The sequence below is a fragment of the Malus sylvestris genome, chromosome 11, assembly GCF_916048215.2.
Source record: "Malus sylvestris chromosome 11, drMalSylv7.2, whole genome shotgun sequence".
NCBI classification, from domain to species: Eukaryota; Viridiplantae; Streptophyta; class Magnoliopsida; order Rosales; family Rosaceae; genus Malus; species Malus sylvestris.
The window spans coordinates 29,331,436-29,344,828 of NC_062270.1; the positions used below are offsets into that span (position 1 = coordinate 29,331,436).

At 36.4% G+C, this 13,393-nt stretch overlaps 1 protein-coding gene across 1 annotated transcript; it reads right to left on the reverse strand.

The window, feature by feature from the left end:
- Positions 1–5,670: 5,670 nt before the first annotated feature.
- Positions 5,671–6,450, reverse strand: LOC126591048 (stigma-specific STIG1-like protein 1). The gene has a single exon (XM_050256580.1). It carries the CDS (start codon positions 6,351–6,353, stop codon positions 5,865–5,867), a length of 489 nt encoding a protein of 162 aa, XP_050112537.1. The 5' UTR covers positions 6,354–6,450; the 3' UTR covers positions 5,671–5,864.
- Positions 6,451–13,393: the final 6,943 nt, after the last annotated feature.

Sequence of the window (13,393 nt, forward strand, 5' to 3'; positions counted from 1 at the left end):
TTTTTCTGGGCTTCATGAGCTTCTACCTGTGTTCTTGCGAAGAGGAAGAAGATGAGAAAAAATTAATTTCTCTCTCTTCCTTCCACACCCACGTGATCACTTTCAAATTATTTAATTTAATTTTTTATTTTGTTTATGTCCAATTGGACAACTAGCTTGACTTTTCTAAAGGAAAAAGGTTGTCACCTATCAATCCAACCATAGCAACAAGTGCTATTAATTTTTTTCCCATTAAAAAAACATTAGATTGTCATGCTGTTTCATAGCATAAGTCCTATTGACATTAGACTTGTTAGATACACATTTTATTATTTTTTTACTATCTTATTCAGGGATTTCATACGAGTATAATTTTTTTTTTATAAATGTCAGTATACACTTATTTACAAGATATACAAGAAATTTATCTAAATCCGTCTACACCCCGCTTAGCCGCCTAGGCGCTAGGCGCCAGCCTGCTGTCCGACTAGCGCCTAACATTTTTTAGAACCTTGCCTGTAGTACTCATTAGTTGTCATCTTTCCCTGCTTTAGGTGCGTGAATTCTTGCTTCTTGCGATCTATATACTCTGGAGGAATGAATCTCTTCTGAAATAACTACTTAAAAACTTCCCAATCAGCAGTTTCCTTTGGTGATAACTGATAAGACTTCTGTCTCCACCAAGATACAGGTTCCGGACCTAGAAACCAGGTAGTCGTCTCGACCCACCTATTAGGAGGAAGACTCCCCTGACTCTGCATCACATGGAAAGTCTTCTCAATATGATTGAGCCATCGCTCTACTCTTTCATGTCCTTCATTACCCATGAAATGATTCAACTTTAGATTATACACAGTCTCCAGATGTGTCATTTGGGGAGGACGAAGTGAAGACTGAATAGCATTAGCTATAGCTTCCCCTAACTGAACAATATCAGGGAAACTAGGCTCAGCTGAAGGACGTGGCTCTCTATGAGGCGGCATAGTTCTGACAGAAGACACCAAGATAATTAGAACATTCACAAGATATGCAGGATTGCCAAACCTAGGCTCTGATACCAAACTGACACACCCCAACCAAATATCGAGGCCTGCTGGCCATCACTTGAGGGTGACGTAGCCATGTGCACAGTGCAGAAGCAATAATGATATAAGAAAATCAAATAACTAAAAACCAATTGACTAAAACACTAGAGGAGATAAAGCGAAAGTGCGATATTAGAAGTGACTACACATAACCAGAGCGTAGGTAGCCTAAGCGCAGTCCAGCAGGACGTATACTAATTATACAATACCAAAGATGGTCCTACATTAGTGATAGTTTGTCAGAGTTGCAGTGGATTCCTCGTGAGCCACCAACGAGCACTCCTACCTAAAACCTGGAGGGGCGCAAAACAGAAAGTGTGAGTGGGCAAAAATAAAGCTTTTCAAAACCATTTCACTATCAAAGTAGTAACCCCTCGCCGTAAAACCTGTATAATTCCCAGAAAATAGCATATTATATCTCAAAATCATAATCAAAATAGTAAATCCACCGAATATACCAAGTCAAATCTCAGAAAGAAATAAGTAAGCCAGGTGCAATAAATCAATATGAAATAGTATGCCGGCCGGAGTCGCCTAAAGTGACATGTACGACCGGGTCCACAACTCATCAATCAAATTTTCCACATGAGTTGGAATTGCCTAATGTGGTTTGTACGACAGGCTAGGTGTAAATATATACGCTTAAGTGCTACGGTCACGTGAAGGCTGTGCGAAGTATCACAAGTCACCTCACTGGGAAGGGTTTACACAAGTACATAGGTTCAAGCTCTCCTTTAGTGAGTACAAGTTCTGGGAAAATACCAAGTATATAGATATATACTGAAAATCAAAAGCCCACTCATTGGCATGTGGAAGGGTCGTAACCCCCGAGTGTTGCTTGACTGTGCTCGTCCTCAGGATAGGTCTCACCTATATGCGAAACAACTATTTAAACGTTATTTTTAAGCACATAAACAAAACTAGGTAATAACTTCTCATACATTGCTCAATTGGGGTATTTGAATATACCACCGTGGCCTACTCAACCTCAGGAACAACCCCTTATTTTTAAAAAAAAATTCCGACCACTCACGCACCGGCCAAGGCACAGCCAGACGCGTGGTCCACGCGCAGGCACGTGCATGGCACATTGACGGATTCCGTAACGGCGTTAGGGAATATTCCGTTAAATATTAAAATATACTGTTAAATATACCTGACGCCGTTAGCATATTCCGTCAACTTTGACGGAATACTCCCTTCCTTCTTCCTTTGTTCGCCGGAGTCTTGCGCCAGCGACGCTGCCATTGCCGGTTTCTAGAAAAACTTCTAATCATCATATCTTCTTCATTTCTCATCCAAAATTCATGAAATTTGTACCAAAATGAAGCTTAGGACGAAAGGAACACATCCTTACCACTCATAGGTCCTAAATCCACCGGAATCTCGCTGGAAAAAAGTCACTATAATTTGGTCACCCTGCAACTCAACAAACCCGAGCGTTTCTACGTAAAATTTACTCCAAAATCAACTTAAGGTACTAGAAAAGCAAGAATAAAGCCTTTCTAAGTCTCAAAATTACCTGAAACCTTCACGATCACGTTGAGTGAACAGTGCACCTCACCGGAGCTCGCGAGTTTCTAGGGTTTTCGAGGTCCAACCTCCAAACTAATGGTATGACCTGGTTCCTAAGCTTGCAAGGAGCATGAATACGACTTCCACAACTTCGATCCGTGAGTGATGAAGTTGGTTGGGAGGTTGTCCGTACAGTTGTACGGAAATGGAAGAAAAATCCGAGAGAGAGAGAGAGAGAGAGAGGTCAAATGGTTTGTGTGGGTGTGTGTGTGTGGTCCATGTTTGGGCAACCAAACAAAACAAATAAAATTTTAAGTTACAATTGGGTCCAAAACCTATGCTCAAACACACCACCACAACTTAACATTCAAGGGCAATATAGGTCATTCCACGCCGAGACGGGCTGTCACATGTCGGCTTAGCAGCTAAAGACTGACCCTTCTTGGTTTTACGTTGTTGAAATTTTAAAGGTCTAAATATCCCGCTGAAAGTCGTACGTGATGATTAATTAGAACCTTATTATAAAAATATTAGAGGGGACTTTTGGCATATGAAGTGCATGCCATGAAGTTTTGGTGATCAGGAATATTATGGAGTAAGATGCACTATGTATAAGTGCGTCCTATAATATTGGAGGAAAATTAGGATTTTATTCACATGGCCAGAGTGTAGCTATTTCTTATACTTTCAAACAGACACGTACCCCCTCTTATCAAATATTGTATTTGATTGCCTTTTGTTGCTCGAGCATCCCACACATTCTTTATAATTTTAGTTAACAATTGATGAGTGCTACACATCTGGAGCATTTGTCAAGGACCTATAGATGATGAACACACATGTATGTGCTTTGACCGTACAGTTCGCATCTCACTTATAAAATATGTATTTTCTCACTACTTTCATGTCCCATTCCAATTTGTTATCTATTTGAATTAGGAACGAGGTCCCTAGCTATATATATAGCTGAAACAAGTTCATACTTTTTGGGTTTGTTTAATACGAGATCAAATCTTTTGCACTTATTTTGTGTGTGGCTTTTCTATAGCCTCTATCATTGATGATACATGTTAAGTTTATATGACAACAAAGTTAATGAGGGTTAAGTTTATTAACACGTATCAAATAATATAAGAGGACACGGTGACCACACACAATATAAGTGCAGAAGATAGTTGAACTTGTTTAATACCTAATTGAATATTCTATTCCTCTAATAAGAAAGAAACATGTATGTGCAATTACTGTTTCTAGCTAGCATGCCAACTTTGATTTTAAATTCCAAGTTTATTTTCGTCATTCAAACATTGAATAGTTATAATTGAGTCGTTTGTTTGGATGGGAAAGCCTAGTTCATGAACATTTTTTGTGTTTGTATCCATCCATTGATGTGTCATGTTATTCAGTTACTGTGTGCAGCTTGTGCCCAATTTTCAACATATGGAACTCACATCGTATCCATATTGTTTTTTCCCCTTATCATAGGTAAATTCATAATCAATTTGAAATGCTAGGATATTAAACAAAAAATAATACTTAGCTACTCAAAGATGAGTAGGGACTCCAACTCAAAATTTCTCAAAATTGTTTGTTGTCAATTTATAGAACCTAGTGTTTTATAATCAAAACCGTTCATATTATAAATTACCCTATAAAGATCGCCTCTGCAGAAAATCAATTAAAACTAAGGTCGTTTAATCATCAGATTGTTTAAAAACAAATGAACGGTATTGGTAAAAGCATTACATACCGTCTATGTATTTGCTCCAATGGTGACTAAACTACCTTAGTTTTATTTTATTTTATTTTTTTGCAGAGATGATCTTTACAGTGTAGTTCATAGTATGAACGGTTTTGATCACAAGCACAAAACTCCGTGATTAAAACACTAAAAATTTTGAGTAGGAATTCCTACTCATTTTTTAGTAGCCAAGAATTGTTCTTAAACAACCATTCGGATACATGTTATGCTTCGAATCCTCCATTAGCTGGATATCCCGGTCTAGGACACAAAATATAATAACTTTTCTTGTCGCGGGAAGATATAATTATATGTGATTAAATTTTCGGATAAATTTCTCAAGAGTTTGAAAACTCAAAAGTGAATTTCAACCCTAAAATTCCGAATTCCCACGTATTTATCTTTCAATATTCCAAAATTTCAAATCTGAGAAATTGTTGAGACATGAACTATACTTGTCCAGTTTGGCACGAGCACCATTTTTGGAGGAAGAAAAGCATGTGCCTTATAAGCGACGTTTCTGGGAAAATGTTATGGCCCCTTGATCCAATGACTGTACGTACGTATTATATATGCACACCACCTGATATTAAAGCTGGATCTTGCTTGGTTTGTTTGCTTATCAAGTTATCACTTAACAAACAAATGGCCTGATAAAGATTAGCGCATGTATAGAGGGAGACTTTTGACTGGGCGGCACTTTTTAAATTCATGCTTCTGATCCAAATTCATGCATATTTTGTATATATATGCTGCTTACCGTGATGTCTGTACATAAATATTTTAAAAATGTTGATTGTTTCAAAGATAATAGAGTCTTTGTCACTCCAAAGATTGGTTAAGTTGGCTGTTATAAAAAAATGGATGTAGTTTTGACACTAGTCTCTCAATTTAAGCCATCAATTCTAAAAACTTAAATTTTGGGATTTAGGAGCATAAGTATTTTGGGAGGAGCACTATTATTTTGGGATTGATGGGGTTAAAAAGATTTGCTCCCTACTTGGATCTCCCTTAATATAAGCGACATTAAGACAATAAAAAATGAACACAGAACACGAAACCCTCATAAGCTAATAGAGAAATAAAGATATTCAAATGAAAGGTGCCTCAATATTAAGACATTGGTTAGGGATGGGGCGGGGTAAATTAGTTTTGAAATTATATATGTAAAAAATTAAATTAAATCACCTATTAATTAACGAAGGAAAATGTTTATAGAAAGGAAATAACAAAACCATGGACACCATAGGAATCCCATATTATATTCAAGAAGCAAACTCTACAGTGTCTCCATATGTAGACTGTAATTAGCAACGCATCATCTCTCTAACAAAAAAATGATAAAGTATATAATATAAATGCTATTGATAAATTCCAAGCTCACCACATATATAAGTTCTAAAATAAAGTTATAACATCGATCATTACATTCAGAGAAAACACTCGAAGACTGTATAGTTAATTATATATAATTAATTGAGAACCACCAATTTGTTTATAGTGGTTTTTATTGCATAATCAAATCAAATTATGGATCACCTTAATCACGCATAATTGCAAAGACCATATACACAGAACTGCCCCAACTTGCAGGGACTGTTGCATTGGCCACAATGCCTCTTGTCATAATTTGTGTCCACGCAACCCCCCCTACAACACGATTCAGTGTACTTGCACTTCTGCTTGCATGCCCCACAGTTGTGCTTGTCCTCGGACAAGTCTATGCACTTGTTATTGCAACACGTTGAGTTCTTATAGCCCGGGGGCGTGTAGGCACATACCTCATTGTCTTTGTGGCAATGGTCAGCTGCTCTAGGGTTTCTGTCAACCAGATCCTTTTCAGCTAGGAAACGACTCACCCTCTTCGAAGGAAGTAGCAAGGTGTTTTCATCGACCTCCAGTTGCTCTTTCCACGAGTCGGTGAAAGGGGTTATTCCTTCTACTACTCCATAACCGAACCTTTTCACGGTCATGAGAGTGATAGACAAAGCCATGGTTGTTGCTATGATCAATATAATCTTGATGACCTCCATGGCCTTGTGTATTCTTTGTGTTTGTGTGTTTGCGGTTGTGTGGGTGAGAGAGAGAGGGGGCAGAGCAGAAATTGGCAGTTTCTGAGTTCTGGTTGATTTGATGGTGGGGTGGAAGACTTAGGGTTTATAGTAGCTAGCAAGAGTGGGGTTGACGCGGGAAAGGTGGTAAAAGCGTGGTTATGTGATGCAAAGAGTGTGGTCGAATTCTAGGCCCTAGGGCATGGTATATTAGTATTACTTCTTAAAGAAGCTTCATTGATTTGGGCACTCAAACCCTACACATTCCAAGGGCACTCTTCATTTGAAGGACCATGTTGCATGCAAAATACATGCATGCATAAGGCAATGGAATTGCATATTTTGAATCATGGTAAAAATTAATGTTACAAATGGTCGGTTTATTCAGAATTAAATATCATGATTAGTGCAATATATTATTGAATCTAAATATCATGATTAGTGTAATATATCATTGAATTTATCTGCCACGTAGTTGCATACCCTAAAGTATAATTAAATTGGTTACCTACATACAACTGTGCTACAGTTACATATTTCAAAGTTTCGTTCAGTCTATGCTCTAGCATTCATCTTCACATCCAAGTGACCTCACTGCAAATGCCACACCCATAAAAGTCAAGGGGCAGTTACGACAATTCACTACCCTTTATTCCCTTTGACCGTGGTGGTGCCCCGGCGGTGAGAATCGAATGTGCTGCCACAAGTGAGCCGAATTTAGGCATGCTGTGAGGGGAAGCAAAGGGGATTGGCTATTAATGAAACGATAGATAACACAACGAAGCAACACAGGTCGTCTGCGTACAAATACAGCTGATTATTATTAATCAAAAAATTAAACTTGTGTTAATGCAATTATACAAGTTAACTAGCTCTCAAGGCTTATTATTTGTACCCGCGTTTATTCTGTAATATGTCATTATAATGAAATTATAATGGCAGTTGACGGAATTTTTTCACATATTTTATTATTGCCTGTTTTTTAAATCATGTGTTTTAATTGTTGTCTACGAGTCTATCATCAAGGTTGTTTTCGTTATTCATGAATCTTCTGGTTTACAAGGAAGAATTGTGGAATATACCTACAGTAACTAGCTAGATAGCTCGCTTGCAAAGCAATCAGCTAATTAAGGAGTATAGGTTCACCATCACGTCATAATCTAATTTAATAATACAATATTATGTAAGTAGAAACTTATATACGATATTGTATTATTAGACCAAAATGTTATGATGACGATGAATTAGTTCCATATACGCATGTAAGTCCTTTTCAAGGAACATGCAAGCTCCAATATAATTTCCTAAAACTAAAAACTTGAACCTAGGGAAGCCTCACTTTTCTTGTAGTAAAGACAACTTAGCTACTTAATTAGTCCAATCAAATTCTTTGATATCTTCAAGCCTCAAATATTTTTTTTCCTTTTTGAAACGCAAGTCTCAAATTGTTATGTGATCGATTCTTTTAGTTTCATTTCTCCCTTTTTATAGATTTTTGCCATGTTGAAATATGTTTTGTCTTGCCACCAAAAAGAGAGAAAATATGTTTGTATATATTGAGCTTACATATATTCATAGAAACTCAACTATTCAAAGGGTGACTTAAAAAATAGATAATTTGAATTATTGTGCAACATTACATGATGAGAAGTAAGTTGAGAAGCTGAAACAAAAATATTCAAATGAGAAGTTTGATGACATTCCCTTCAATATTGACAATATGTTTTTAAATTATTATTTTAGCTAGGTTGCATTCTTATAAACTTTTATATTTTGAAGTTTCAAATAGAGATTTTGAATTTGAAATAGAGTTATAGTTTAAAGTTTCAACAAGAATTTATTTTACAATTGATTATTATGTTTTTTTGTATCTAGAATAGCATTGTGTTTAGACTCACAGTTTGTATCTGACATAGGCTTGACCTGTATGGTTGTGGAAAGCAATTCGGGTACGGTACTTGCAGCGGTGTAAAGTTTCAGTGAAGATCTTTTGAGAGTTCAATCCCTGGTGGATGACCCAAGTTGTTGGCTTCTAGGCTGCCTGATATAAATTTTCATTTTGTTCCTATAGATTGTAATGGGTAGCCCATAAACTTGCTAAGCTTGTACTTGAGATTTGTTAATTTATAATTGCAATCATTCTGTTATTAAAAAAGAATGTGTAAGAGTATCTCCAAATGAGATGTCAAAATCTTAAATGGAATGCTATTATGCATATTAAAATCAAAAGTCTATTTAACCGAAGTGTTATTTGCTGAATAGATTTGAAGGATTTGTGATCATGAGTCAAATTTGACATCAATAACTAATTTATTTTTAATTCATTTTAATGGTAATGCCTCTTATTTCACTAACATTTCAACCAATAGAAATTTTGTTTCAATATTTTTTTAATAATTACAACCATTTAAAGTTCTATTTAAATAAGAAAATAACATTTCACTATTCGGCTGAAAAGTACAAAATTTGACACAAGACTTCATATTGCCACATCAGCCATCAATTGTTATTTGACTCTTATAATTTGACATTCCCTTTGGAGATGGTCTAACATATGTTTATATAAAGTTAGATAAGCAGAGAATTAACTAATATTAAAAAAAATTAAATAGAAGATATGGTGTGCATTTGATGCCTTAAATAGCATACTGCCTTTTATGGCGCACTATTTAGTGTCGTGATTGCAAATTTGTATCATTTCTGGCATGCAAATGCATGCCATAAATGAAATAGGCCTTTTACAGCATGAGGTTTTATGGCACGCCCACTGTGTGCCGTGAATGTTTTTTGGCATGCAATGTGTGGCATAAAAAGCTAATTTTGTTGTAGGTTCCACTAACGTGTCATGTCACATGCCACACAACCAAAGTAGTTGAAAAGAGTAAATTGTCTATGCCACATCAGCACAATCAACAGACCCTTTAGGGTATTTGACGGAGTAGAGTAAAGTGGGACACTGAGGATGAGTGCAAGTGTTAAAGTGAGACAATATAGAGTGTAGGAGTAAAGTATGACACAAATGAAAAACGCATGTGGTAAAGTGAGATAATATAGAGTATAGGGTGTAAAGTGGGATACAGAGGAAAATCATAAATGGTAAACTGAGATAATTTAGAGTGTAGCGGGTAAAGTGAGATTTGGTGGATAGTACATATGTTATAGCTAAAAATAGCCTATATATATATATATATATATATATATATATATATATATTTGTGTGTGTATGTGTGTCTAGTCTCAATGCAAATTTCCGTTGTCTCTTACTTTGACGAAAATGCACCTACAAAACAATCAATACCTTTGATGAAAGACCTAAGCCTCACGCATTCACAAGGTGGTGGGGTGGGGAAGGGGGGGTTTAGGCCAATGAATATCCAATGCTCAAGTTAGTTTCTTTGAAAAGAGTAAGAGTTTAGGGCTTTTTTAGGGTAGCAAAAATTTACCGAAATTTGGTAAAATTGGAGATATATATAAGGGGAGAGGGTCAGCCATAGTGTTAGGGTTTTATCCTACACATGGCGGCATCCTATTGGCCAAGGTTTGCAGAAAGAATATTCTCAAGATATTAAATAGAAAATAATATCTTGAGATAATTGTGTAAATATACCTAATCGATTTAAATAGGGATTACTTACTTGAATGGAGTCAATCTTCAATTGGAGATGTATTAAAGATATGATTTGGGTAATTAATCCTTATCTTTAATGATTTGACTTTTCCTTGCCAAGGGCAGGTGAGTTGTGCATTCATGTTTAGCTGTATGAACCTTCATGGCTGTTGAGCTGCATGTAGGATTATCTGAGGAGCCTACCTATTTAATGAGGGCAATCTTGTCTTTCTTGAGCAAACGTCCAAGTGTCGCCTCTAGAATTTTTGGGATTATTTTAGGCTCCACATCTAGGTATTCTAATTATATTATTTTTAAGTACGTATGCATTGCACTACAAACAAACAAAATAGTTATTACCGACGAAGATTTTCCGAGGGTCCAAGAAAATCGTTGTAAAAAGCACATTTTGCGACCATAAAATATGGGTCGTCGGTAACATGGCATGAAACAAGTTTTTATTACCAACGCACATAATGTCCTTAGAAAAAGTCTCAAGTTTCGTCGGAAATGCACTTTTGTTTGACGGGAAGAATTGGCGCCAATTGTATTAATGACAAGTAAAGTTCTTATCGGAAATAGAATGGTTATTTCCAAAGGTTTACTCATGTTGACGAAATTGATTTAGTATTTTCGAAGGAAAAAAAAGTCCTCTCGGTAATATTTTTTTATTTTTGAGGGAAAAAAGTCCTCTTGGTAATACTTTTATATTTTCGAGGGTGATTAGTTGTTGTTGGAAGTAATCATATTTTTTCAGACAAAATATTTTCTTTGTCAGAATAAATTTTTAAGGCATGTGGTTTTGTTGGAATCAATTATTTACAAGGAATATTATTGAAGTAAGTTTGATACTTAATTTAAATTCTACAATAAATAGATCATATAACTTAGAATACATATGGAGAAGATTGGACCTTAAAATTAAAAATAAAACTGTTGAGCAAAAAGGTGTATAACTTAATATAGTATTCTATGATAAAGAAATAATTTGCATGCCTTTGTTAACTCATAACATTTGTCATGGACATTGAACAAAGTATAACTTATCCACTAGTGCAAATATTTTAAACTGAAGATTGAATTTGTTCATCGTACTCTTATAGGGTTGAGGAGTGTAGCTGTAAAAAATTAGCAAAATCGGAGTTAAAATAACCGTTAAATCGTGAGTTTTCGTTTATAACCGTCAAAAGGTTTCGTCCCGTTACTTGATATCTAAATGTCTGTTTTTTGCGATTTTTTACATATGCGATCTTGGAGCATATACAAACAAGTTTGACGGTTGGATTGTTGAAACTAGTTTTGTAGAATGTGTATTCCTTTAAAACGATAGATTCACCAAACACTTGGAGTTTATTTTATACTTCCATTAAGTAGAACATAATCTTTTGTGATATCCACTAGTGCAAATATTTTAAATTGAAGATTGAATTCATTCATCGTACTCTTATAGGGTTGAGGAGTGTAGTTGTAAAAAATCAACAAAATCAGAGTTAAAATAACCGTTAAATCATGAGTTTTTGTTTATAACTATTGGAAGGTTTCGTCCCGTTACCTAATATTTGAATGTTTGTTTTTTGCAGTTTTTTACGTATGTGATCTTGGAGCGTATACAAACAAGTTTGATGGTTGGATCATTGAAACTAGTTTTGTAAAATGTGTATTCCTTGAAAACGATAGATTCACCAAACACTAGGAGTTTATTTTATACTTCCATTAAGTAGAACAAAATATTTGTGGTATCTACTAGTGCAAATATTTTAAATTGAAGATCGAATTCATTCATCGTACTCTTATAGGGTTGATGAGTGAGTTGTAAAAAATCAGCAACATCAGAGTTAAAATAACCGTTAAATCGTGAGTTTTCGTTTATAACAGTTGAAAGGTTTCGTCCCATTACCTAATATCTGAATGTCGGTTTTTTGCCATTTTTAGCATATGCGATCTCGAGGTATATAAAAACAAATCGGATCATTCAAATTAAGACTGTAAATATTAATTTCTGATAATGTTTTGGGTTTTGGCTCTTTTCCTCAAAAGAAACAATATTATTTTTTATTTAAAAAAAAATGTGTTTGTACCATACTTGACCAATCCCGAAACTACCGAGCACCGGTCAATGTTATACCGTCAAGGACCCAGAAGAGTTTCCCTCCAACCAGAAGGCCAATCACAGCGCGACACGTGTCGACATCAGAAGCCAATCATAGCGCGACACGTGTCAACATCAGAAGCCAATCAGAACACGACACGTGTCAATGTCAAAACAAAGCAAGAAACTCTCTTCTATAAAAGGAGATTATTCTCTCACAATATTTCCTAATGTCATTTGTACTAAATCATTCACTAGTACTCACTAAAGGAGAGCTTGAACCTATGTACTTATGTAAACCCTTCACAATTAATGAGAACTCCTCTACTCTGTGGACGTAGCCAATCTGGGTGAACCACGTACATCTTGTGTTTGCTTCCCTGTCTCTATCCATTTACATACTTATCCACACTAGTGACCGGAGCAATCTAGCAAATGTCACAAACTTAACACTTTCTGTTGTACCAAAGTCCTCACTGATTTTGTGCATCAACATTTGGCGTCGTCTGTGGGAATCACACTTATTCTTACTCTCTTCAGCTTTGTCAAGTTGGTTTCCGCCATTCGTACACTCTCTTTTGACCAAGCATCCCTCTCTAACATGAGGAGCGAAGGAAGCCACAGTACGCAGAATGACACCCCCTCACACCTAGTGCGAAGGAACGAAAAAAGCTCGTTCTTCAAGCTAAAGTCGATGAGCTAAAGGCTCAGAACAACAAGATAGCAATAAAGAATGAGATCTTTCAGGAACAATATGAGAAACTCTTCGAGACGCTTCACGAAACTAGGCGCACTCAAACACACGAGCTTGTTGCCCCTGTGGGCATCAACCATTATCTGGGTGCCCCCCAACACGGAGGGTCACCTTCCTTCAACATGGGTATCCCTGATGAGGAGCGAGCTAATCATCAAAACATTGATCAACATGAGACTTCTCTCAACCCAGCTGCTTCGACTCGAAGTAGGAGAAGTGAAGGAAGACACCTTTTTGCAGAAGGGTTAGAAGAATCGAAAGCTATTTACCGTGACTGCCGAGACTTCCTAAAGCAACGTCGAGAGAATCCCCTTCACATAAGCTCGAAGATCAATGACCTAAGGGTTCCTGAAAGACTCAGTCCCCTCCCACGACCCAGGCCAGTTGCCAATTTAGGGAAGGAACGACAGGTCCAAGAGGAACATGAAGGTACAGGGGACTTAGAGATGTTCCGACAGACATACCTTGGAAGTTAGTACGGCGAGTCCAGGGAAAAATCACATGCTCTTGATCAAACCTTCCTACTTCCAAGAGGAGATGTAGATATACGAAAGAAAGCTCCAGTGGTACAT

What these genes read in the sequence shown, in the direction of transcription:
- LOC126591048 (XM_050256580.1), bottom strand. Translation starts at nt 6,353, where the DNA reads ATGGAGGTCATCAAGATTATATTGATCATAGCAACAACCATGGCTTTG.